Source organism: Otolemur garnettii, unplaced genomic scaffold (genome assembly GCF_000181295.1).
Source record: "Otolemur garnettii isolate 467f Iridium unplaced genomic scaffold, OtoGar3 scaffold00089, whole genome shotgun sequence".
NCBI lineage: Eukaryota > Metazoa > Chordata > Mammalia > Primates > Galagidae > Otolemur > Otolemur garnettii.
Window position 1 is genome coordinate 1,310,798 of NW_003852484.1, and position 25,772 is coordinate 1,336,569.

A 25,772-nucleotide genomic window follows, 5' to 3' on the forward strand; every position below is an offset into this window, starting at 1 on the left:
GTTAACCAAATGAACATTAGTGATTATGATAATTACCTGGCCTTTTCTCAATATGTGAAACCAGCATATAATTGTTATTATAAACCTGTTATTATATCTTTTTCTCTGAAAGTGGAGGAGTAACCTTGATTTTCCCATAATTTATGCTATGTAATAAATTTTCTTTCTTACTTTGAAACTCATTATCATCTAATAGTCCTGGGAGCTCCTTCCCTCTTTAATTTTCTAAATGATAAACTCTTATCTTTATGACATAATCTTTGCTCGCTAAGCTTAAGTCATTATTTTTCATTTATTTCTATGCCCCATTATCTAATCCTATTGAGTGCTATATCTTTAAGACAGGGATTATCAAGGACATTAATATTTAGTAAGAGTACACAGAAGAAAATGGAACTGAATCAACTGAATTTATTATCCAGTTTTAACTACTTCTTCTGGCATAATGCTTAACGCTTAAAATGCATAAGAGGATTTCAAATAAAAATAGATTTTGAAATTGAGCTTGTCTCTGTGAAGTTCACAGTTCCTGAAGATACATCAACCCCATCCTGGATACTAACAAGTAATAATCTAGGACTGCTTGATAAAGCTTAGCTGCTTCTACGTGCTGTGTACTGGTTTTCCATTCTGGCTCTGGGGAAGTTTTCCCAAAATCAAAGCTACTTCAGGTAAAAATTCTGACCTTCCTTGGCGAGACCAAAACCTTCAACCTGAAGCTGCCCAGGGTAGTGTTAGCAGATATCCCGTTTGCGTATGACAGTTTCAGTACCTATTTTCTGGCTTAGTTATTAATAATCCCCTCTATTCTTAAAAGTGTCTCATTTAAACAATAAATTACATGATCATCCTACTTATAGCTATTATATTTTCTCTTATGGAACTCAAGACTCTTTCTTAGGGTCTAAGATGTCAAATTACGCTTGCCATTCACAATCATTGTAAAGGCCTCCAGTAACATTGCCAAAATGAGTTAAGCCAACCAGACTATTCTCACTCCCTTTAAAATTGCTCAAATCCTCCCTGGCATATTTTCCTCTAGATGTAGAATCTAGTCTAAACTGACACACTTTTAAGAAGCCACCTGGACAAGGAGAGTATGTTGAAATTCTGGTTCTGTTCTCATCATTATTCTAGCGACACTGCAGACCCTGCTTAGCTTTCCTTCCCACGTTCTAGAAATCCTATCTGCTCTGTTCTGTTTGAGATCACAGACACATAGGAGTGGCCTATATCTCAACATCAGCTCCAAGAATATTTGATCAAGTTTCACCTATATAAAAACTGAGAACTGCTTAAGAGATGTTTATGCCTAGTGAGCCTCTATTCTGTAAGATGCAACAGCATCTGGCATAAATCTGAATATGCAGTCATACTGAAATTAGTCATCTCATAGCACTACAAATACATTTGCCCATTCTCTCCCAAAATCTCATTGAGATGCTTGAGCATGGAAAGCAGTATTGGCCTACACCTTACGGTGGTGAGTGGGCCCTTCTTGAGGCTTTATCAACTTTCAGAGGGAGAGAATAAGAAAAAAGAATTGTTTATAACTCATGGAAACCTGGAGGAAGTGACCAAAAAATTGAAACAGGATGTTTCTTTAGCACAAGATCAGTTGGAAGTATCTGTTCAAGATCATTTTTCTTTTCTGTCCAGACTGAATCATGATGTGGACATGCTTTGTGATGCATTGTATAAAAGAGGAAATCAGCTTTTACTTAGTGGTCAGGAGTTAATGGAGCAGTTTCATCAAGTTGAATCTCAAATGAATAAGCTAAGTCATCTCCTTACTGATATTCTGGCTGATGTGAAGACAAAAAGAAAAATTTTGGCAACTAACAAATTGTGTCAAATGGAAAGAGAATTATATGTGTATTTTTTAAAAGATGAAGATCATCTGAAAGATATCATGGAGAATTTAGAAAACCAATCAAAGATTAAGCCTGTTCATCTTGAAGATTACTAAAAAATTGAATCTTTATTATACACGCTATATATTTTCTACATAGAAGAGATATATCTAATAAACACTACTAAATTCGCTAATTTGTGACCAATGGAACATTTCATTTAATGAATTCAAGTATTTTATCAGTTTTTCTTTTTTCCTCATAGAACATGTTTGTTCAAAGTACCAAGGTTTTGTTTAGTATGATGTGAACATTTATTTGCTTAATGGTACTTAATTTTTTAGTAATTTTTTACTTACAAGGAGAAAGCATTATTATTATAATGCAAAACTTTTCTTTCTTTTTTTTTGAGACAAAGTCTTACTTTGTCGACCTTGGTAGAGGTCATAGCTTACAGTGACCTCAAACTCTTAGGCTCAAGCTATTCTCTTGCCTCAGCCTCCCTCCGAGTAGCTGGGACTATAGGTGCCTGCCACAATGCCCAGTTATTTTTAGAGACGGGGTCTCCCTCTTGCTCTAGCTGATCTCAAACCCGTGAGTTCTGGCAATCCATCCACTTTAGCCTCCCAGAGTGCTAGGATTATAGGCCTGAGCCACCGTGCCTGGCCATAATGCAATTTTTTTTTTTTTTTTTTGCTGGGGCTGGGTTTGAACCTGCCACCTCTGGCATATGGGGCTGGCGCCCTGCTCCTTTGAGCCATAGGCACTGCTCATTGCAAATTTTATTTTTTAACAGACAGAGTCTCACTTTGTCGCCCTCAGTAGAGCGCTGTGGTGTCACGGCTCACAGCAACCTCCAACTCCTGGGCTTAGGTGATTCTCTTGCTTCAGCCTCCGGAGTACCTGGGACTACAGGCGCCTGCCACAATGCCCGGCTATTTTTTGTTGCAATTTGGCCTGGGCCATGTTCAAACCTGCCACCCTTGGTATATGGGGCCAGCGCCCTACCCCCTGAGCTACAGGTGCCGCCCCCATAATGCAAATATTTTTAATGGTTATGTCTCTCTTTTACTATTTCTTAGAAATATAAATTGTCTGCTGTTAAATATCTTTTAAGTGAGGAACTTTGAGTCAGTGTTTTAAAATCTGTAGATCTTAAAATATAAAATAGCCAAGTCCCCTCATATTTTGGTCTTTTTTTTTTTTTTGTAGTTTTTGGCCCTGGCTGGGTTTGAACCCGCCACCTCCAGCATTATGGGGTTGGTGCTCTACTCCTTTGAGTCACAGGTGCCATCCTATATTTTACTTGAGACAGAGTCTCGCTCTGTCACCCTGAATGGAGTGCTGTGGCATCATAACTCACAACAACCTCAAATTCTTGGACACCAGTGATCTTCTTGCTTCAGCCTCCTAAGTAATTGGGACTACAGATGCCTACCACCACGCCCAGCTAGCTTTTCTATTTTTAATAGAGATGTGGATCTTGCTGTTGCTCAGGCTAGTTTTTAACTCCTGAGCTCAGGCTATGAACCCACCTCAGCCTCCCATGGTGCTGGGATTATAGGCGTGAATCATCTTGCCCGGCCATGCATATTTGACTTTAAAGTAAAATTCTGCTACTCAAATATTATTTCCTCATAATCCCCTGCAATAGATGTCGAGACTGTTTGAAAATGCTCCCACTTGCACAACAAAGAGTATTAAGATTCCACTGGCTGTTATTCATTTTAGAGATAAGATTCCACTGGCTGTTATTCATTTTAGAGCTTGGGTTCTGGGATTCAAAGTTTCAAGAAGACAGATCTCAGTAGCACTTTGAGTTTAGTGTGCCTTACCCATAATAAATGACTTTCAAAAGAAATTTGAAGGGGTGGCGCCTGTGGCTCAAAGGAGTAGTGCACAGGCCCCATGTACCAGAGGTGGTGGATTCAAACCCGGCCCCAGCCAAAAACTGCAAACAAAAAAAATTTGAAATTTGATTTTCAAAATTCTGTGAAAGTGGTTGTTTAAAGGATATATATTATTTTAATCAGTTTTTTAGAAGCAGAAATACTTAAATTTTGGATTATATTTAATGTGAGATGATAAGAGTAGTATATGGACAATTGAAAATTACTTTAGGAGTTGGTATAAAATAACTCGAAGTAGTTTGTCTCTTATTATATTGGATACTTCTTGAGTACCCAGTTTATACACAGCCTGTGGTAAATAACCATGTGAGCTTTACAGAGGATATGTTCAAGAGTATTCCTTACATGTGGAATGCCAATCTAAAAACAATACAAATAGTGTTCATGGAATTTTTTAGCAATAACTATTAGAAAATAAGCATGCTTGAGTGATACATGAGCCTTGATGATTTTTATAATCCATTAAACAAAAATGTTTTGCAATCTGTAACAATAAATTTTGTCTGAGATTTGCTATCCAAAAAAAAAAAAAAAAAAGAGAGAGCGAGAGAGAGAGAGAAATGCTCGAGCATGTTGTAACATTTGATCTCACTTGCCCAACATTTGATTAAGGGACCGGATATTTAATTACCTGGCAGGGCATGTAAACGTTGTTGTTCAAGATAAATAAAGAGAAGGTATGGCCAAGAGTGATCTTTCTGCTTAGCACCCCTCATAACTTTGGCCATGCCTCTAATTTGATTGTCCAACCCTCATTCTCTTCATTGCTGCCTGTAACATTGGGAACTTGATCACTGTGAGCTTGATTCCTGATTATAGCCCCAATCTTGACTTTTCTGATAGTGGATAGTCCTATCCCTGTTGTATTTGGGTATGTCTTTAAAATTCAATAGAGATAGCCAATGATAATAAAACTTATCTCCTTTGGTTAATTCTTTCTTAGAAAATGATTGCTCATATTATGTGTGCAATACACAGGTTTATTTTTAATTTTTTTTAGAGATTTGCTATCATTTACTTAACCTTCCCTGGACAGTAGATCTGAAATTTTCCTGTTTTGTTTCCATAGCTTTAAGGGGTATAATTTTTTTTGTTACATAGATGAATTATATAGGAGTGAAGTCTAGTAAGCTTAATTCATTAGTGTACCCCTCACCAAAATAGTGTGTATTGTACCCAATAGGTAATTTTTTATCTCTTATCCATTTTCCACTCTCCCCCTTGTGAGTCTCCAATGTCTATTATGCCACTTTGAATATATAGTTTATTTTTAAATCTCAAACCCCAGACTAGTAATGGTTCCTAAGAAGATATTAAGCATCTTATTAAGTTTGCTCATTTCAAGATGGTTTCTGAAAAATTAAGTGGTTGAATTCACTAGCTTAAAAATGGCAAGTAATCAGTTGGATTACTGCATAAAAAGATATAGGCACAGATAGTTTTTTATTATTTCACATCATTGTTATACAAAATTCTCATTAACAATCTTTTTTGTTTTTAGAAGATAACACCTTTGCAATTCTTACCCACTCCTAAGTAGGCTGAATTCTATACTGAACAAATAATGAGTGTCTTTGAAGTTTTCACTCTTTATCTCTTTTCCCATTGGTACTGAACTTATTTTATTTTTAATACAGTTCCCATGTCCTATTTCTTACTCTTCTTCCCACAACATTCTCAAGTAATCAGTTCAAGTCTCTTTGGGAAGGAGAATGTCCTAGCAGAAAGGACAATTAAAAGTATTTAAAGCAAAACAAAATTTATATTCGGCTTAATGAAGTTTTATTTTTAAATAGTCTTTTAAAAAGTCCCTGTTGGTGAATTTCTTCTGGTTGCAGCTTATATGACTTCTACTGGCATTACTGAACAACTGGTTTCAGTGAGGTGAACTATCCAGTGCTCTCTGCCCCAGCGCTCATTAACCTTGTTAAAAGGCAGACTCTGACAAGAGTATCCAGTGGTACACATAAACCAAAGGTTTAAAAATAGGATCCTAATTTACTAATGACTTTTGTACTAGTTTGTCCAGAATTCTCAGTGATTTAACTAGAAGTGACTTCTAGCCTTTTAGCTTTACCTTTCCTCATATGGTACAAGTCCACAATGTATCAAAATCTCAAGGTACCACCAGCCTTAAATGTTGAAAGTACTGATAAGCAACAAAGATTCTATTTGTAGCTATTTGTAGCGTGATACTTGTCTTCTGGCCTCTGGAGGTGGGTGTGAACCCCTGCATTTGCTTCCCCATCAACTCCTGGCTAATAAGGAGACTCCCTGGACCATCCCACTAGAAAAAGTACCGGCTTCCCCACCTGAGGGAATCACCCTGTCTGGGGTGCAGAGCAGAAAGGGGAAGAGAGGATGGAGCAGCCAGATTTGGGTGTTACCTCGATGGCCAGTTGGAACTGCTCATGTTCCCGCTGCAGCTGCTCTGCTTCGGACAAAGAGCTGGCATTGACCAGGCTGGCATTGAGCATTGACTCTCCATTGCGGATCCATCCCAGGACCTAAGGAGTTGGGATAATCACACAGGTCAGTGGCCTCTTATAGGCATTTCAGTCAGAGAGCTCACTACCCTTTATCCTCTGTTGGAGAAAGGATGGGAAGGGTCTGGATCATTAAAATGATCATCTGTCCAATCTTACCAAGCATCCTATACCATAAGGTATTCTTTTTCTTTCTTTTCTTCTTCTTTTTTTCCTTTTTTCTAAAACAGTCTCTGTTGACCATGGCTACTGTGCCATGGTGACAGCCTAACTCACAGCAACCTCAAACTCCTGGGCTTAAGTGATCCTCCTGCCTCAGGCTCCTAAGAATCTGGGACTACAGGCACCCACTAGAACACCTGACTAATTTTCCTATTTAAGTAGAGTTAGTGTCTTGCTTTTGATTAGGCTTCTTTCAAATGTCTGAGTTCCAGGAGTCCTCCCACCTCGGCTTCCCAGCATGCCAGGATTACAGGTGTGAGCCACGGCACCTAGGAGAATTACTTACTTTTTGGGTACCAGACTTCATCCCCAGCTCATATCTTATTTTCTCCCCTCATCTCTCCTTAGTCCCAATTTCCTTACTCATTTAACCATTACTTAACCTGGTTGTATGTATATCTAAAGTTCCTTTTGGAACATAAAAAGGTACAAATAAGTAAATTCCATCTGTCGGTATCATTTTCCATTTTTAGAGACTCAATTCAAATAACAATAAAAACAATCACCTCCTCATCTGGTGCAAACATTGCACTTTGTATGTGCCACCTTTGTGGCACTTGCCATAGGCTGTCTGGTTCAGTTACTTCAATCTATGTTTTATCTCCTCTTCAGAATATAAACTTTCTGAAGTCTGGGATGATATATTAGTCATACTTTAATCTCACATAGTACCTAGCACAGTATCTTACATATAATGGGTGTGGTATAGTAATGTTTTCAAAGCAATGGAGAATGCCCAGCTTACACCTGAGCAATGGGTCCAGCCTCCTATACCTTGCAAAACAGCCAAGAGTAGACAGGTTTAAGCTTCATTAGGTTAAAAAAAAAAAAAAAAAGGAGAAAGGAGAAAGTAAACAAACAAAATAGCATGAATAATTCATGCATTAGATCATCCCCCCAAAAAGGGAGAGTAAGTTATAATTGACTTAAATTATTTAAAGGTTATGGCTAGGTTGAATACAATTTCTATATGACCTTATTGCAGTGGTTCTCAACCTTCCTAAGGTCACAACCCTTTAATACAGTTCCTGTGGGTCGCGACCCACAGGTTCAGTACCGCTGCCTTAATGAGTACTGGAGGAAAGAAAACTCAGCTAGGGAGTATTAGGATAAAAGAAGAAACAGCTGATACCGTCTAGACAGTTCTAGATGAAATAGAGATGTGGCAATTATCCAGAGAATAAAGTCAGCATAAATAATCCAACTGGAAAATTAGACTCTGAAAGCCTACCTGGTGTCTGGTCACCAGAACATTGCCAATATGTTCTTTATTAGGGAGTCTGAGAGTTAGCTTGGAGAGGAAATAAAAATTCTTCTGAAATTTCAAGATCAGTACACACCATCCATCTGTTACCTCATGCCAAAGGAGAAGATACCACAATTTGTTTCAGATGTGCTTTCCAATTTTTCTCCCCTCAACTTTCTCACATTGGACAATTAGAAAACACTTCGCCCAGTCTCCTGCTCCATCACTCTCATAGGCATCTCTCAAATTTCATCCCTGGGCAGAAAATAACTGATGCCTTATTGTACACAGATAACATCAGGGCATAAAATCCCCCTGGTGCTATGCTATTTGGATTGAGATATTAATTCATGGCCAGGCTGGAAGATTGTGGATGAGATACCAATCTGTAAAGCAATTAGTTGCAGGAAATAACTGCTCAGAGTGTTCATGTGAAATCCCTGTTGTCACTGGGAGACTGTGGCTGGCTGGCTAGAGGAGCTAATGATTTTATAAAGTTGCCAGTAAGTTTGGGTGCGTACATTCATAGGTTGCATGCCCAAATGCTTCATGATGCCCCTCTTTCCATGATTCATTGCATTCTGGTTAGTTTTGGAGATTCATTTGAGGGTATCAGAGAATCATTTTATCCATGTGCATCACAAATCAATGCTTATGGGACAATCGGACTTCCTTTGGGCATGCTGAGTCTTGCTAGAATATTTTTCTCTCATTAGCCAACTGAAAGCATCAGTTATAGCTATGGTGGCAGGGATCTCCACTTATCAGCTTTTCCATTTAAGAATGTCATGGGCTTCAGTACCTACTTCTTTTATTAACTCACACCATCCTTGTTCATTTTTATTTCTCAAATGCTTTTATAAAGGCATTCCAAGACTTTAGAGTTGGAGATTTGATTTCAGGAAGATAAAAATACATGGTAGTTTATATACATGGCTTACATCCAAGGTGGAACTGATCCCCCTAACGAGCCAGTCCTGAAAGTAGAACTGGCATAGTACAGGAAGAACATAAATTAGAAGTCAGAATATCTGGCTGTGTTACTTATCTGGCAAAATCACTTAACCCCTCTGAACCTCAATTTTCTCATCTGTAAAATAAGGATAACAGTACTTCCCCCTTCTGCATTACACAGTTGACATAACATACTATAAAATGTAAAGTCTGATGAAGTTGACATAACATATGGTAAAATGTGAAGTCTGATGACTATGATTGTGTTGGTGGTGATTTTTATTTTGGAGCAAAGAGCTAGGTAATACTATGAAACTACATTTATACCTTTCTTAATCAGAAGAGCAAAAGATGGAATATAAAGCTTTATTTCAGAATTGGGGGTTTTTTGTTTTGTTTTTTTGAAAACAGGGTCTCATTCTGTCACTCAGGCTGAAGTACAATAGTGCAATTATAACTCACTGCAGTCTCTAATTCCAGGGCTCAAGTGATTCTGCTGTCTCACCTTCTCTAATAGCTGGGACTACAGGCAAATGCCACCATGCCTGGCTAAGCTTTTTATGTTCTATTTTGTAGAGATGAGGTCCAGCTATATTGCCCGGGCTGATCTTGGACTTCTGGCCTCAAGTGATCCTCTTGCCTTGGCCTCCCAAAGTGCAGGATTATGGGGGTGAGCCACCATACCCAATTATTCTAGAATTTGTATGAGCTGATTCTCCATATTGTGATGTAGATTCCTTAGCTATTCTTATAACCCTTGGTATAATTTTCCATTACTGTTATATTTTATTTTCCTGGTTCATAAAAGTGGTTATTCTTCTGTGAGCACCCAAATGTGTGCAGGTAGTAGAAGAAATATCATCAATTAAAATGAGAAAATGCCGATTTTACTAATCCTGAGTTGTGTGACCTTGGAAACATTATTTAATGTCTCTAAGGCTTAGTTTTTGTATCTGTGAAATGTGAATGCTTTCCTTGCCTAAGGCAGGGGGAAAATGAAATAAAATAATTAATGTGAAAGTATTTTTCAAACCATAAAATGAACAATCACATTGATCAATCATTTAAAGCAACGATTTACACTGTAAGTTAAATAATCTTTAAAGTTCATTTCTAGCTCTAACATTCCACACGTCTTTCAAAATTTAAAGAGTTTGAAACTGACCTCTATAGGATATCACAGAAAATTAGTTAAACAGGAATGAAGAATTAAAAGAATACCATATTTAAAAGCTAGGCCAAGAGTTCAGCTTAGTCTGAGCTTAGATAGGGGACTGAAAATGGAGATCCTTTGTTTCTTTAGGTCACAGAAACTCAGATAACCCCAAGTCAGAAGAATGGATATGAATAATTGGACGTGGATGTTCCCAGATGATACTGCCATTTAAGTTGGACAAGCTGGGCCTTGTAAACATGTCTCTGGGGAAGCTTTCTGTAAATGGCTCTGTTCTTGAGGTTATGACCACAATAAAGCTATGAGGTTACACTCCAGGCAACTGACTTTAAGGACTGCTGTTACAGATGACTTATCATAAGATATTTCTAAAACTATAGCCACAGGAAAAATAATCTGCTCCTCAGATGGTAGCAGGGAACCTGTCACATTTCCAGTGTTCCTGAGTTCTAAAAATCCACGATCTATGAGATTGCACATGTGCACCCTTCATGATTTTAGAGACTGTGGCCATTATGTTTTTAGTTATCTCCATCTTGAAACAAACCAACCAAAAAAAGGATGATCCTTGTCCCTTTGGTTGCCCTGATTTTGGCTCTATTCCAACTCCTTTCTAACTTTTGTATTATGTCAACAGAACTGAACCCAATATTATCCACAGGTGTATGATAGGCTAATATTTTATCCTTTGTCTTAACTGTTCATCTTGATCATATGAAATTTTGTCCAACATTTGATTCAAAGAAGCAAACTAAGCCACTGTCTTTAGTAGTAAAGTTTCATTTCCTTCCCCATAGCTTAGAGACCCAACATTTTATAGGTCCATTTTATTTACTGCTAAATACACCACTTTGTAAACATACACCTGGAAATTAACTTGGTTTTATGTTGATTAAGTAGGTTTTTCAAATCATTCTGAATCATCTAATAAATGTGAGATCCTCCTCATCAGGGTAGGAATTTTCCTGGTAGCAATCAGAATCTTCTTTGGGATTTGGAGAGAAATTGGCATCTGGGTGGTCTAGAAACCTGGACCATGGTCTGTATCAATCAGGGGACTAGTTTCCCTTCAAGGTCCATCATTTCTCTAGAGGTGTTTAGGTCATCTTTTTACATAAAGTCCTATGTAATCCCTCAGAAAGAAAATCAGTTGGACTAATTAATTTCATTTTTTTGAATACTTGAAAATAATTTTCAGTCTATTGTCCATGCCTTCTTTGTTCTTCAAGGATTCCATTTATTATAATTTTGGTAAAACTACATTTAAGGACAGGATAGCCACATGGTCAAATCTAGATCTTTGTACACTTTAACAACATAGCTATATTATAATACATTATTGTTCTCTCTTTTTCTGTCCCCACTAATGGCATTTCAATGAAGGTGTCCTTTTTCTTTTCTTTTGTAAGAATATATTCAAAAGAGAAACTCTCAAGCTAGCTAGTGTCTAAATTTAGCCTCAATGATCAATACTGACATCTAAATTAACTCCACTTTTCCAAGTGTCAACAGCTTCCAAATCAATATTTCCTGCTTCACCAATTTCCATCAAACACAAATGCCTTCTCTGAAATTGGAGCAGAGGACTCCCTGAAGAAAGAGTCTACATTGACAAGGAAAACAAGTCTGTCTAATAAGGCATGGTGGCTTAACCAAGCAGCAGTCCCTTGATACCTTAAAGGGCTGCTGCCCTTTGCAAAGGCCTTTGTAGGTTTCCTGAGAATCTGATTTGAACAATCTTGTACAGTCTTGAACTACAATCCCACTGTGTATCATTCTCATCATGGTAAAGATGAGGAATTTTCCACCTCTGCAGAAGAATTTTCTGTCCTCTAACTCATCAAGTTATAGATAAATGGGAATGTATATAAGTAAAGTGTACCCTGGATTATTCATTATAGACAGTGTACTTTCCCTTTTGACAAACTATTTATCATCATTCCAGTCCCCATCTTATACAGAATGTATACTTGGAGAAAGAAAATTCATTTCCATTTTAACATAGCCATGAAAAAGAGAATTAAGGACTTGATTCTACTAAGATGTTGGAGAAAATATATACATAAAAAACTGGGAACAAAAGAAAAATTAATATGTTTCATTTCAAAGTCAAATAGGAATAATTCTTATGTTATCTGTTTTGTTCAGATGTTCATGTTTGTCACCTTCATGGATGGAAACAACCAAGCAAGAACAGCAGAGGATTCCAGTGACCTGCCAGAGCCCTGTTAACATCAGGCAGGTACCACTTTCTCTATCATAAAATGTAGGCCAGGCCTGCTCCTCTTTTCTCAGACATGAGAACCAAGGCCAGGAGAACCTCAGACTATTCTTTTAATTTAATATTTAATTTTTAGTTGATACATAATAATTATATATATTTATGGGATACATGTGATATTTCAATATATGTGTGTCTGGTGATCAAATGATTATCATCACCTCAAACATTTATCATTTCTTTGTGTTGGGAATATTAAAATTCCTTTCTTCTAGCTATTTTGAAATATGCAATGAATTGTTAACTACAGTCATATCTTGTGCTATGGAACACCAGAACTTATTCCTCCTATCTAACTGTAAATTTGTACCTATTAACTAACCTCTCCCTGTCCTTTCCTCACTCCCTACCCTTCCCAGCCTCTGGTAGCCACAATTTTTACTCTACTTTTACAATATCAACTCTTCTAGCTCACACATTTGAGTGAGAACATGCAGTATTTGTCTTTCTGTGCCTGTCTTATTTCACTGGGTATAAGGTTAGAAGGCTTCTTTCTATTTCTCTTGGAAACCCACGGTAGCAGTGGGGGCTAGTAGAGGCACTGTAGGATCTGTAGACTTAGGAGGCCTAGGCTCAAGTTTCAGCTAACTAGTCCAGAGGCCCTGGGGAACACTAATCCGATGGTGCCTCAGTTTTCTCATTGGTAAAGTAAGTATAGTAAGTATATTTTTCAATGAGCCTGTTCTTTTAAAATGGCGTCGTAAATTAAAAAGTATTTTTTATATGAAAAGAAAGTGAGATCATAATTACTAAGTTTCAGAATATATATATATGTGTGTGTGTGTGTGTATATATATATGTGTGTGTGTGTGTGTGTGTGTATATATATATATATATATATATATATTCATTACTGTTATGGGCTTGCTAGGATTTCCACCATGTCTCCCAAGTATGTCCTTGCTTGGGGTTCATGATTTAGTCTATGCCAAATATAGATCTTTAGCACGGTACATTTTGGCTGAGCACAAATTGGAAGAGAAGAGGAGTGGAGAAGGTAATTTTGTCCACTATAATATATAACAATGTAATAACTAAAGCATAGGCATTAGCAAGGAATAGAGAAGGGATCAAGCAATAGTTAAACAAACTATAACATTTTTTGCTCTTATGCTAAATTAATAAACATAAACTTAAATACTCTGGCATTGTGAACTTATGGTTTTCTGAAAGAAAGATAAAGCTCTAGCAGCCAATATATATACCAACAAAATTTTTAAAAGAGAAAGATGTTTTTCTGCTGAGGATAATTTGAGTAGACTCTGCTTAGAGGAAGCAGGCGGTAGGGTTGCTTGAGAGAATGAGGAACAAAAAAGGGCAAAAAAGTGCTAAGTTTTAGAGGCCTCTTCTGTACAACTGGAATAATATCTACTTCAAAGAATGGTTGTGAGGACTGATTGAGATGCATGTAACAGGCACATAGCACTCAGCACTCAATATAAGGAACTATTATTATACTTTGACTTCTTTAATCCCCTCTTTGTCCAAATAGGTAATCACAACAATTATCTCCTTAGTTTGTTCATAATATAAATATATAATATTTTTTAAATGTGACATTGGTCATTGTGTATAGGTTCCTAGAAATTAAGTATGTCCTTTATAAAATGCCTAGTATAATGCCTCATAATTATTTTTTTCCTTTTAAAATCAACTTTAATAGGGGAAAACATTTTCTTGTAAAACCACACACACACTGGAAATAACAATGCTCACTATTAACTGTGTCTTAGGTACTGTACTAGGCACAAAGGTACCCCATAGTAAACAACCTGACTCTAAAAGCCTGAATATGTTCACAGATAAAGGATTTGTATCTCCCATGGGCTGCTTGACAGGATTAAGGATAAAAAGAAAATAGATTCCATGACTGAAGACACCTTGGAAAGCTCTGGAATGGACTGTTATGTGAGAAAGAAATAATGTACTTTTAGTTTGACACATGGTACCACTGAGTCTATTATAGTAGCCAAGCTTTTAGACCCTAATCCAGCTAGTCCTTATGTATTTTCTAAATGCTGGTTACTTAAAGGACTACACCGGTGGCTCTGCATGCCTACCCCCATACCAGGAACAGGTTGCAGGCCTGGGTCATCTGGCTGAGAAACCCAGGCAGACAGTGGAAGGGCCAGGCTCACCTGTTTAACCTCAGCCTGTAGGTGCCGAAGCTGGAGGCACTGCTCTAGCCGCTTATGGGTCTGCTCCGCATTGAGCTCCAACTCATGCTGCTTCTCATGGAGAAACTCCAGTAGCTCTTGTACCTGGGCTCCCAGATCAATGTCTTTTTCACAGATCAACTCAATTCCTGATTTAAAAAATGCAAAAAATTAAAAACCAGGTAATACCATAAAGACTACACTTCTTTCAATATGCATAAGAAAACTGGAATTTGGAAATAGCTGTTGTCGGTATACTCCCAATCTCTACATATTCCTCTGTGAACAGATCGCCATAATGGGCCCTTGTTTGGGATGCTATATCTTTTGTATTAACTGATCCTTGCCTGGGATTTACTTTTCAACAGATGATCAGTTCCTTATTATCAACTGGAATTAGAAACAGAGGAGGTTCTCCAGAACCCCATTCTTAGACAAGACAGCACCCAGAAATTCCTGCCAGAGGATTTGCCAACATCCAGAATATTCACAAGCGAGATTTAGGAGCATATTAGAAAATATAATACCAGACCAAAAAGGCTCTGTCAAAGATGTCAAAGAACTTCTGCCAAAGATGTTTTCTTTTAGCTGGTCAGATACATAGTATCCTATCCTTAGATGGTTAAGTCCACTCTGAGTAGAGTAGCTGGGCAGTGATGATTTTATTAGCCAACTACTTATATTCCCTGAAAAAGGAATCTTAGAAATACATGTAGCTCTCATATGTTTATCAAACACAGGTAAACACACCTAATAAACATACCCCAGTGATACCACAGGGGTATGGCGTGCTTATCCATTTAGAAAAACCATCATGTTAAAGTTGTGCCCACACAAGGAGAGTTTGTGTTTCATTTTTCTACTGATTCACAGCAATTAGTAAGCCCAGTCAGTCACTGACAAGTGTTATCAATGTTAATGGATAACGCATCCAACATTATTAAACTGCCAACCATCTGACCCAGAGTCAGTATCTGCCAGCTGGAAGCTGTAGCACCATTCCTTGTTTCCCACCCTCACTTTTTCTGTACACATCTCTCTGTTCGCAAGTATAGATGTATACACACATTTTCTCATAGCAAGTGTAGATGTATACACACATCTTCTTGTTCACCACTTCAGCTCTCCTATTTATACATTATCACCAGCAGGCCCAGGCTTCCTGAAATGGATTTCTACTTCATAAAGGCTCATTAACAAACCCTGAGACAGAGCAAAGGAACTGCCTTAGTTCTCAAAGTCCCTCTCTCTGCTAGTGACGTGACGCCTTCCTTAGCTCCCAAAGACTACATGGAAAGTGCACTAGCTTTGGAACAGTACTGAGCTAGAATCCTCAACTGGGAAAGTTAACCGAGTTAATATTTTACATACCTTCCTAACTCTATGATGCATTTAAAATACCTATCGTGTACACATACAAACATGGACCATGGCTCCTTAGTCCTGTGGCTTTCCTGGTTCCTAACCTTAAAATATCAACTTTCTGTCCTCTTATATTCACCCCCTCTTGGTCCCTGTCTCTGACTTAATACAAGTTATGACCTGTGTTTCTTGATTTGGATTGTCTATCTATTTCTAATTTAGCTTTGCTCAGATCCTTGGCTTTGGAAAATCCTATCTCTGGATTACTTGACTGTTCTGACCCCTGAGTCCACCTGACTCTGCGGCTTCTTAGTTCTGTCCAAATCCTTTCCCTGACTCCTTATCCTATAATCTGTGACCCAATGCAGCTGTGGTCCTGATGGTGACACCTTGTCTGAGATGCTAAAGAACACCATCCCAATCAACAATGGGGTTCAGACTCAAAAGCCTGGCAGAGAAGTCACCAGTGGGTAGTGTGATTCCCTGGGGATCAAACCCAAAGGAGCCCACCAACCTCAACACGTGGCCATCTAAAAAATAGATCCCCTTTGGGAGATTTCCTCATCATTCTGACTCACACCATCAGAAATTAATCATCACCACCACCACCACACCTGCAGCATGTAGTCGGGGGAGTATAAGGAAAGTCTGTACACACTAGGGGAAATTCATTTCTGGAGGCAAAAATAGTGCTTTATATAAGGACAATATGGGAGAGTGGGAACACTTTCTGGTGTTACATGGTAATAATTTCAGTATCTTTTCATGTTTATTTTTTTCTGTCAGTTTCATAATTCTAAGACCCAGCTCCCAAAATATCTGTGGAAGACAGAGAAAAGAACGGCTTGTTCTTTTGGCAGCCAACTCCATACAGTTACTATTTTCAATTACCAAGGAGATGAGGTAGAGCATTTCCTTGACTAAAATAAAAAATAATACAAAAATTTCTACCTCTGCAGTGCTTGGCATAGGGGGATGCTAAGGGGATGGCATCCTGACCCTAAGTTTTCTTTCTGGAAATGTAATTTAAAATCCCTCTGCAGAAGTAGCTCTTCCTCACGTCTAGTCACAGTGTGGATTAACCCTAGGGTTCAGGATGCTCAGCTTGGTCAGAGTATCTTTCCATGTGAACATCACATAAATGAGCCCGCTAAGCCGGGTAACTTATCAAAGAGGCCAGCCACCTGCCAAGGACATCATCCAGCACAGGTTCTCAGCCTCCCCCTCTCTCTTTGGTGCATTTTCACCTAACTCATTTGACACTGTTTTATGTGAGACTGAGCGCAGGAAACAAAATGGATGAAGACGATGGTTCTCGCACCTCTGCCATCCTCAGCAATGCATCATCTGTAGATGAAGTAAATGGGAGGAATGTGAAGATTCACTCCAGCTGCACCTAGGAGACAGAAACTACCCTTCTCTCTCATTGCCCCCAAACACATTGACATGAGTCACAGCTAAAACCCATCAGCCGAAAGTATCTGTCAATCAGCAGCAAAGAGAGTTTCCTAGTGTTGACATTACTACTCTCAATCTAATCATAGACTCACTGTCTATCTTAGAGCTCTCAGAAATGCAAAAAGACACTTTTGTTCTTTCCATCATGTAGTGGAATATATTCATAATTAAACAGTCTGTCAGATCCCTTTTAACAAGCCATATTGAGGTTTCTTTCTGTTGTGCCCCCACAACATCCTGTGCCCACATCCCATCAGAATGCTTCCATTGAGGTGGTTCCTCATCAGCTTGTCCATATTCTCACAGGAATGCAGGCTCCCTGAGGCGAGGGCCATGCTGTTCCTATTCATTTCTGCCACTTTAGGCCCTACCACAATGCTTTACTCCCTGATCAATGAATAAATGGTGCTCCTCAGGGAAGAGCTGAGGTTGAAAATACCTGAGAGCTTTGGAGAAGGGACAGGCTTAGGTTTGCTCTGCAACCCACTAACAGTGAGCCTAGGTTTCCTCATCTGTCAAATGGGAATCACAACAATGACTTCTCAGGGATATTGTGAGACCTAAGAGACATATAGTATATATAGTGTTTGGTATCGAGTAGGGCCAAAATATTCATTTTCCTATGTTTTCCTTCTAATTAAGGAAATGATAAAGAATATATTTTTGATTACTGATAGACAATGGAATGGCTTGCATGAAAGGTAAATATAAAATCTCACTGACGGGCGTTTGTGTACTTGCTCAGTGTGTGTTGCTGGAAACTATGGTGGCTTAAAGAGTATTAGACCAGTGTGCTTAACCCTAGTTTACATTAATTCATCTGGAGAATTTTTAAAAATCTTCATGTTCTGACAATCCCCAGACCAATAACATCAGAATCTCTGTGGCTGGGACCTAGTCATAAGTAAGTCTTAAAGCTCCCATGGTGATTCCAACATGCAACCATGATTATGAACACTGGATAAAATGGCATAATGACCAGCCACCCAGGAACATAGAGATCCCTTATGCCATGCTCAGTTACCAGAAGGCTCTGCACTGATGTTTATTTAGGGCTAAAAGCCACAGCTAACACTAATGTTAGTTTGTTTGCCTTTGCTGCCAGGTGGGGCCCCACATTACTTCAAAGATAGGTAGCTGTGGTCTAGGGTAGGATTTGGGCATTTTTGGCTATGCTACTCACAACATTTTTTTTTTTAACTATTTGTGTTTTCCTGAAATATTTTTCTGCCTCAGATAGAAAACATCTTTCTTTTCTCCTATCCTCTCTACTCCTCTGTGTCACTCCCTCTATATAACACCTGGTTCAGAAATTACAAAGTCATCTAATCAGGTTTTTAGATCAGTGTTCTCAACTTTGGCTGTACTTTAAAATCATCTGGGAAGTGTTTTTAAAGGCTGGGCCCACTCCAGACCAATTAATTACACTATCTGAGGAGTGGGGCCCAGACATTGATATTTTTAAGAAGTTCCCAAGATGATTCTATATAAGTAGCCAGGCTGAGAGCCATTATTTTACATCAAGGTTCCTTCCCTCTCCTCTCAGCCCCACCCAGTCCACATTCCTATTAACCCCAGAGTATCTACCATTGGAAAAAAACACAGGCATTTTTATCTTTCCTTTTTTAACACCAGTAAAATTATTTATGGCCCATTATTTTTACTACATATGCTCTACCCATGCTGATGTTAAGTTCTGATTAATTCAGCAAACATTACTGAGAACTTGCTAGCTGCAAGACATAATCACTCTGCTAGACACTGGGAATGTGAAGAGAAGAAAAACAAATTCTGCACGCATGCTGCTAGAGTAGTGATTATCAACTAGTGTGCTGCAGTACTCGGGGGTACCCTCAGAGGATCTTAGGTGTGCTGAGAAAATTTTTAAGGACCATTAATTAAATTATTTTCCAAAGAAGTTCAGAACACAGTAAGTATATATGTATATTTACTCCTTTTTTCGATAAACACAATTTAAGTGTGCCATGGAAATTTATAGCTTCAAGCATGCTATGAGGTTACAAAAAAAAGGTTGAGAAACATTGTGTTAGAGAAACTAGAGAAACACAACCCCAACAGAATGTAGTATGTGCTAGAATACAAGTATAAAATACAACAGACACATAGCTGACCACCTTCCTGCACTGACCACCTCTTTAAGCTGACTTAATTTCACAGACCAGACATGTACCATGTGCATGTATCAGTACAGTAGGCATAGGTCCTTATGTTGCTACCTTCATATACTGACTGGTTTGTTACAATCCATTAGGTGGTCAATTTACAGAGGTTCTACTGTATAGCAGTTGTCAAGCTTCACTGAGCACTTTCCATACTCCTGTATCATTCTACTGCATCCTCATAATGAGGATGGCACAATGACCTGCCGCCCAGAATATGATAAATATTCTCATGGTCACCATTTTTCAGAGGAAGATGAGGTTTAGGGAGATTGGGTAACATTCAGGGGCACTAGATAGTAAGAAGTGTGGCCAGGATTTCAACCCAGGAATTCGTTTCATATCTATATTCTCATCTCTATGCTTAAGGAGAAGAGTGATCTCCACAAAACTTATTTTAAGAATTTTTTTCTAAACATCGGAACCAGGTTCTTGTCAGGCACAGAACATTTTAACTATCATACCCACAGACTCCAGAGATTTGTCACTTGAAAACCTTGCAAAAAGGGAGAACTTGATGCTTTGATTAAACCAGAAAAAGCAACATACTTATAGAATAAGTAGCTCTTACCTTATTGCTAAGGTCAAGTCACATGGCCAGATCTCATTGGAGAGAAGACTTATGGCATAGCCAAGGAAGCACTTAGGCTGAATCATGAAAAGTGATAACCAAAGGGTACTTTAGAAATAAAGGTCTACCTGCCACACTAGCCTAAAGAAGATATCAAAGTCTATAGAGAAAGAAAAGGGACTTCCAAAGTCATACTGCTCATTGGTGTTGGAACTGGACCTGGAATTCAATTAGCACATTTCCCCTAATTTGGCTCTTTCCAGCAAAACCTCCTACCTCCCCAGTTGAGGCTCAAATACATAATTCCATAGTGAAGAAAGAACAATGAGCAAATTAAGAAATTACTTCTATTTGTCTCTATTCCCAAGGCTGATGTTGACTTAAGCAAAGGCTTTTTGCTTTGAATTAGAATTGTTGGGACACTCAAGGGATTTAGTAGAACCTGGCTCGATTTTATAAACTTCATGCTTAAAAATAAGCATATAAAATTTCCTACTTCCATTTGCTACTATAAAATCAAATCATAAACCCTTAATTAATTTAGCATGGTGGGCTAAATACCAACAAATATCACTTGTGCAAACTGTCCTTTTTCTAAAACAACAGTTTATTTTACATTTAGTCCAAATATAGTTCATTAGACAAACAAGCATTGTAAAGGCCCAAGCCTTTCATTGCCTCTGTCCTGTGTCTATGAAGTCCTATATCCCTTGGCCAAGGTGTGGGGAGTTTGAGGCCCAATCCAGGCCCATCCTTCATCCCATCCCCAGCTCCAGCTCTGGTGTGGCTTTGCCCTTCACTTCTCTGAGCCAAGAGTTAGGCTAGTTGCCTCTCTGTGGGACTAGGCATTCACCTATAGATAGAGTGAGCTTTCCTGGACACCCTAAATTCATAACTGTTGTGCCTCATGAGCTATGTCAGACTGAACAGCCAGCTACGGTAGAAGCAGGGAGCAGCCAGCCTCAGCAGACAGGGCTGGAGAGGCCAAGCAAACCTCTTTTGACAAAGCTCATTTCTAGCACAGGATACTGTGGGGGTTGGCAGCCCATCTGCCTGGGGGTGTTGTCACCCACTCAGCCCTCATGGTTTAGGTGAACGCCAAGCACAGCACCCCCAATTACAAGCAGTCCTCAGGGGCTTCCAGCTCTCAGCAGTCTTTCTGTTGCCATGGATACTTGGCTCTTGGGACACAGGTTGGTTTGCACAAGGTCATGTCAGCACTCTGGGACTGAGTGCTGCAGGTCTCCAGCTGGATGAGACTCTTTCTTTGCTAGGCACATGTGCTTTGAGAGATGAAGAGTGAGCATCCCTGCTCAGCTTCTCTGCACAGCCTCTCTCCTAAGTTCCATGTCTGCCTTCTCTCACGGTTCCCAGTTTCAGGTGTATATCCAATGATGGCCAGCATTGTGAGGCTAAGCTACAGGGCTAAACCCTGAGCCCAGATGAGATTCTCAGTCACTGAGAAAGGATTATGGTTTCCCCATTTCCTTAACAAGGCTCTGACAAGGTACAGCCCATGTCCTAGAACACTGCTTCTCAACTTTAATGTATATACAATTAACCTGGAGATTTTGTTAACATGCAGATTCAGATTCACAAATGTGGGGTAAAGCTCCCAAGTGATGCTGGATCTGTGGTCCAGGGCCCATCCTGAGTACATGGTCCTAGGTAAGTAGAGAGTCAGTTATCTGGAGGGCTCACTGCACCACAGATTGCTGGGCCTCAGGCCTCACCCTAAGAGATTCTGATGTGACAGGTTCTAGCACTGGGTCTTCAGACTCACATTGCAAATAAGTTCTCAGGTGATGCTAATGCTGCTGACCTGGGGACCACACTTTGAGATCCACTGTCCATAGATGTCAGCTGCTGAGATTTCACTATCATAATAAAAAGCCATGGTTCTCAACCCTGGCTGCACAGTTAAATTGACTGAGGAGCTTTCTGCTGTTGTCCAAGTCCCATTCAGAGGTAGTTAAAGCAGAATGTCTGGGCACATAGGGTCTGGGCGTTGTTGCTTTTAAAAATATTCCCAGATAGATGCAGGTGAGTAGCCTTTCCTGGGACCATGCAAAGGACAAGCTGCACACCTGTGAACAGCCCTGAGTATCAGGGAGTTTGTTCATAGCGTAAATGAAAATCTAAGGACAGATCATGCTGACAAAAATGATCAGAATTTATAGATTTTCCTTCCTCTGGTTAGGAATGAAGTTCTTTTGAATGCTGGTATTTACTCCTTTAGGTCATCAAAAAATAAAAATAAAAAACAAACCCAAACCATAGTACCCTGAGGCTGAGTGTGATTGCTAAGGCCCTGACATGTGTAGGGTTTTACTATCCTTCATAATTAGCAGAGATGTAGCCCAAATGTGTTTTAAAGAGTTGATGGCCTTGGCTTCTGTCTGCCTCATCCTAGAAAGGAGGGTAATGGGGTGGGGTAGGTGGTGGAATACACTCCCCTGGTATGTCACCAGACAAGTGACTTCTATTTTTCTGGACTAGCTATATTCAGGGTTCAATGGGGACTATCTCCAGTTCTAATATCAAAGGCTACTCTGGAGAGTGGCAGGTATAACAGTAAGGGCTTACTCGTTTGTTGTATAAACTTTGAATAAATCTTGAGCAGGAAAAGAAGCTAAATCTGAGTAACTCAGCCACGTTTTTCTGAGAAGTTATAAAATTATATGACCTTGCCATAAATTTTTATCAGCACTGCTTATACTTACCCACAGACCAATGATAAAAAATTGAGGACTCTGAGAGGCATGAACAGAAGACAAGGAGATAACAGGAATGTGTGCTGGAGGCAAGGATGGGGAGCAGAATGGAAGATAGCTATACGTTGGAATATAGCTCACATGGATATCTAATTGCTGTGGTTTGTTTTTCCAGGCCACTGTTTAAAAAAAAATCGGTGCTAATTTTTGTCGTTGGCACTTTCATTCTTTCTGCAGCACCAGGAGACCCTGGCCCTATTCCCATCTTCACCACACCCCAACTGGGCAACCTTGGACAAGCTATTTCAGCTCTCATGCCTTCTGTTTCTTTTTCTTTAAAATGGAGGTAAAAAAAATCTCTATTCTTTGTATCTATAGAAATAAAATGAGCAAATGAGGTGGAAGTGCTCCTTGGAGACTAGCTGGAATTCTTCCCCATAGGAGAGTGACAGAGGGCACCCACCTGATGCCTGGACCTCCATGATGTACTGGTGCAGGTCCTGGCCCTGCTGGATGACCTCGAAGGTCATGTTGTTCATGGCTAGCTTCCGTTCTGTGTGGCGCTGCAGCCGCTGCTCTGCCAGGGTCAGATCCTCTGTGTTGAAGTCATTCATCTGCCTGAGAAGGTCCTCATTCCAGGCATCTAGCTCTGCTGTCACCTGCGGGGAAACCACCATCATCAGTACAGGCTCCCTGGGTCCACGAAGAGACTGCTAGGCTGAAACTCACAATTCCAAGCCTTATTCCCTAACCCACCCTCAGATTAGTCCCTGTTTCACATCTCTGACCCTTAGACTATATTTAGGCAACACTGCCATGAACTGGCATATACACGTCCTTAAAAGTGCTCTGTTTCAATGGCTATAGCAACAGCAAAGGAACAGCAACAAATGTTTATATGATGAATTTTGATTTATAAAGGTTTTCCATACTCCATGAAATTCAATTCCCATGATAACTCAGTGAAGCAGACATGGTTGAGATCTCCGGAACTGTCTTTCAACAGAGGAAGCTGACCCTCTCTCAGACAGAGGGAATGACTGACCCTGCTAGGGAGGGGCAAAGCTTTGGGTATAGTTCAGTTCTATTGACTACAAAGACTGTCTATGATCTCACACTGTGGCTCCAAAACAACTTTATAGTTGTAGTAGTCTTCAAAAATTAAGTAGTGAGTCTATTTCAGAAAGAGAGGGCTAGAGAGGCCTGGTGAATGGTCCAAGGTGACACCATCAGTTAAAGAGCAGCTGTACATCAGACCTAGAAGTCCTGATCCCTTTCTTGTGTTCTATTGTGCAGAATTCTTTCCCTCTGATACAGATACAGCTAATACCTGCAAATAGTGACTGGACAAGGTTGTATATACATAGCATACCTCTAGAAATTCAAACAGATTGTAATCAATTGAAAGGCATTAAAGATCATAGAGGAGACTGAAGCATGTAATGAATGGAAACATCACCCTAACATCCCCTTGCTGACTATTTATTGCTTTGCACCTTAGCTCATACAGTCTACCCTTAGCTCCCTGTAAATAGAGACTAAATCCTACACTTTGGTTACGATTTCGACACAGAGATCTCACTTACAGAATACAGAAGCACCTAATTAGAAAATAACTCCCTCTCATACGTGAATCAAAATTAAAACATTTAAATTGTGGTTTTCAGATATGTTATCTTGTGTTGTTCTCATGGCAGCCCTGTGAAGGCAGTAGCATAGGCACTGCCATCCTCCTTTCCTAGGAGAGGAAACAGATATGCCACCTCAGGTCACATATTTGTGGTGTGGTCCAGGCAGTCTAACACATATCCCAGAGCCCTAGTTGAGAGGTTTTCATTATACTGGATCTCATCCCGGCTCACATGCATCATGCCCTTCCCAGTTATCAAACACTGCTGCTCCAGGAATGTAGGGGACAAAGGGAAATAGAAGATGGACTGAGGCAGTCCTACTATATCCCACGCTGGGGTCATGCCTGCTGGGATGGGAAAGCCAGGCAGTCCTTCACAAGGGGCTGCTGCCTGGGTTGTAAGATTTCATTTTTCTCTAACAGTAAGGCCTTTCTTCAAGCAAAATAAAACAGATCAAAGTGTAGCTGCTCTCTTTGAAGCAGAGAGGGGGGAACTTTGAAAATACTATCCTCCCTGCCCCAGGTTCTCACTTCACGCCCCTACATCTTTTCAGATCCACTCAGGGATCTGTGGAGCCCAGCAGGAAAACCCAGTAACTACTTATTGTGGGAAGTCCTGAGGGTCTGGGGACCAGCAGGTTAGCAGGCAAAACAGGTTTCTATTATAGCCTCATCTCTGAAACTACTTCATTCTCTTCATAGAGAGGTAATTCAGAGCAGTGTTTTTCGACTTTTTTTTTATCTCACGGCACACTTGAACCCCATAGTTCAACTTCCATGGCATACAAATTATGTTGATTAAAAAAAGAGTAAAAAAACACTTGCTGTGCTTTGGACTTCTTCCAAAAATAAATTAATTACCTTTAAAAATTTTTATTGCACACCTAAGATCTGTGCCCATGGCACACCAGTTGAAAATCACTGCTTTAGACAATGAATAGTCCTCTATAGTCTATATAGGACTAGGTCTATAATTATCTTTTTCCTAACTGTATTTTAAAATTTAAAGTATAACTTATATACAATAAAATATACATATTTTAAGCATTCAGTCCTATAATTCTTGGCAATTTTATAGAGCTGTGTGTTGATCATCAAAAACAAACTACCAGACCTTTCTGTCACTCTAGGAGTCTACTACTGTTCCCCCTTTCCAATCTGTACCTATCCTCCCCACTCCCCAACCAGGTACCATTCTCTGATTTCTTTCATTGTTGATGTGGTTTTGCCTACTCATGAATTTCGTACAAATGAAATCATACAATATGTATTTGGGGAGTCTGCAGCTCTTTTACTCCAGATGCTGTATTTATGATTCATCCATGCTGCTGTGTGGTAGCAGCAGCACACTCCTTGCTATAGCTTAAGTAGTATTCTGCAGTGTACGTATATCACAATCTGTCTATCCATCCTCCTGCCAATGAACTTTAGCGTTGTTTCCAGTGTTTGGCTATTACAAATAGGAGTGACGTAAAAGTTCTTATACAAGTCTTTCTGTAGACATCAGTTTTCATTGCTTTTGAGTAATTACATAGGGGTGGAAATATGTCCAGGATCCTGTATCTGGTGTTCCTA

General features: G+C 39.4%; 1 protein-coding gene across 1 annotated transcript in view; it reads right to left on the bottom strand.

The window, feature by feature from the left end:
- The window catches only part of LOC100954950 (kalirin RhoGEF kinase), a 512,376-nt gene that overhangs the window by 88,327 nt on the left and 398,277 nt on the right, over nt 1–25,772 (bottom strand). The window contains exons 14-16 of the mRNA XM_023516322.1: nt 23,031–23,226; nt 14,265–14,431; nt 6,151–6,270 (exon numbers count right to left, since the gene is read on the bottom strand). Coding sequence (XP_023372090.1) covers nt 6,151–6,270; nt 14,265–14,431; nt 23,031–23,226 — 483 coding nt within the window. The remainder of the gene's footprint in view (nt 1–6,150; nt 6,271–14,264; nt 14,432–23,030; nt 23,227–25,772) is intronic.